This window comes from Rhipicephalus sanguineus, chromosome 3 (genome assembly GCF_013339695.2).
Source record: "Rhipicephalus sanguineus isolate Rsan-2018 chromosome 3, BIME_Rsan_1.4, whole genome shotgun sequence".
NCBI classification, from domain to species: domain Eukaryota; kingdom Metazoa; phylum Arthropoda; class Arachnida; order Ixodida; family Ixodidae; genus Rhipicephalus; species Rhipicephalus sanguineus.
In genome coordinates this window covers 159843869-159845885 of record NC_051178.1, presented here as the reverse complement: position 1 = coordinate 159845885, position 2017 = coordinate 159843869, and the positions used below count along the sequence as shown (strand labels likewise).

The 2017-nt window shown below is 45.8% G+C and overlaps 1 protein-coding gene across 1 annotated transcript in view; it reads right to left on the bottom strand.

The window, feature by feature from the left end:
* Positions 1–816: 816 nt before the first annotated feature.
* The window catches only part of LOC119386031 (uncharacterized), a 163669-nt gene continuing 162468 nt past the window's right edge, over positions 817–2017 (bottom strand). Inside the window, exon 3 of the mRNA XM_049414201.1 lies at positions 817–912. Coding sequence (XP_049270158.1) covers positions 817–912 — 96 coding nt within the window. The remainder of the gene's footprint in view (positions 913–2017) is intronic.

Genomic DNA, 2017 nt, shown 5'->3' with positions numbered 1-2017 from the left:
ACGGAAGCAGATCCAAGCTCGAAGCCGACATAGAGCGGCGTCTGCAGTCACCAGTCATTGTGTCGATTCCTAAGCTTCCCTGGTTGGTTGGCACATCACTCTTTGTTGTTCTTTCTGCATATACACGTATGTCTCCCTTTATCCCAACACTCCTACCAAAGCGTGACACGCAGTGACACAGTGTGGATTAAAAAGAAAATAGATCGTCTGCCACCCTGTGTAAATATTGACAGTCCCGTCCTTCGAGTACGGGTGTCCCGCGCCGCCAGCATGACAGGCGACAGTTGCACAAAGCCTTAGACTCCTCAGGCAAGTAAGCACACGTGGCAAAGTATTTTCGCAACGGCCACAGCAGGACGCTGCCTGTCCCGGTCTGTATGTCGGATCGGTTAACGTGTGATGCTGTCCGCTGTGTGCTGTCCGCGTAATGATCCAGCAATGACGAGCTTCGAAAATCTACAGAGATGATCGGACATTGATGCATAGCAATATGTCGGACCTTATAACGAGCCGAAACGACCAGCGTAATCACGGTTCTGTGTTCTAACTTCCTTGCTGAGGAGAGGCTGAGGTTTTTATCACATCGGCTACTCCATTCTATACGTTCTGCACTCGCATGTTTATGTTGCACCAAATGCATTGATTGTATTCAGGCTGTCACCCTCACTAACCTCGTCTGTGCCTGTCTCTTTCTCTCTATCTCGTCGCTGTTATGAATGTGCGCATATAATTGTAGAGATCTCGCGCACCGTCATGAACTTATGCTTTGAAACAGGCTGATTTGGTTTCCAATAGGTGGCGGCTGGCTTTTGTCGGTTACAATGTCATAAGTATGTGCCACATCCTTATGTGTAGGATACCGCCCTGCCAGTAGCCTTGCATACGACTGCCGTCCAAGCGGTATGTCCTTTTCTGCACAGAAAACAAAATGCAGTCTAGCACAATGGCGAGGATTCGAAGGCGACACTCATGTTTAGGTTTGTGTTTGGACTTTCTGGTGGAACTTTACTAACGCGCAGTAGCTTTATGTTGGCCCGATGCATTCTGCACAGAAACTGCTGCTGGCTAGGATACACAGCACCACGGCAGTAACAATGTGTCCGGCAATGTCGGCGGGGAAATGACAGTGCGCGCCAAGAGCAGCCCCATTTGGTGCGATTGAACTGTTAATGACATAAATACAATGGCACTGTTGAGCGAGACGCAGTCCGTCGAAGAAAAGTCAACATAATTCCGCAGTACAGAAACATAAATAAACGAGGAAAGGCAGGAAGGTTCACCGAAAAATAAGCTTATGGTTTGCTGCACTGCACTGGAGAGGAAGGAAAAAAGAAAAACTAGCGTTAAATAAAGGAGACGTGCGAAAAGAAGGAGATAAGAAACGGGATATGTAAGAGGTTTCCATATAGGTCACTGCCACTTAAAAACTTCCCCGGTGTCTTTATGATGTGTGACTAGGGCAGCACGACGCACAAGTTAGCATCGGCTTCGATAACATCCAGTTGTAGTAAAAAAAGAACAAAATTGCAGGTCTTATGACAACGGCATTGTTATTATATGGCAAGTGAATGGCAGTTGTATCTAAACAAAAGCTGTTTGGTGCTTGTTTGATGTTTTGCTTCTCTGTAATCCCATTCGTTTATTCGATAGAAAGTGATCATTTTTAATTCGTTTATTTGTTCAACAAGCATATCCTATGGTTTATGACTGTACGTTCAATCGCACTGAATGGTTTTAGCATAGGCCACACCATAGGTACTTACACAACAAAGCTGAAACTGTGGCCTAGATTTCCCACCCCCTTCGAGGACACTACTTCAGAGCCATGGTCCAAGCTTCTGCTCCTTCTTAAACTGCGTCATGCGGACTTATCATGCGTGGAAAAAGAATTACGATTAGAAAGAATAATGTGCCGGCAACGTGTCTAGTCTCCTTTATCAACCCATTAACTTCCTTTCGCTTCGCTAGATGGCACGTATACAAGAACAAACTAAATTTTGGAGGCTCAATCTTTGAC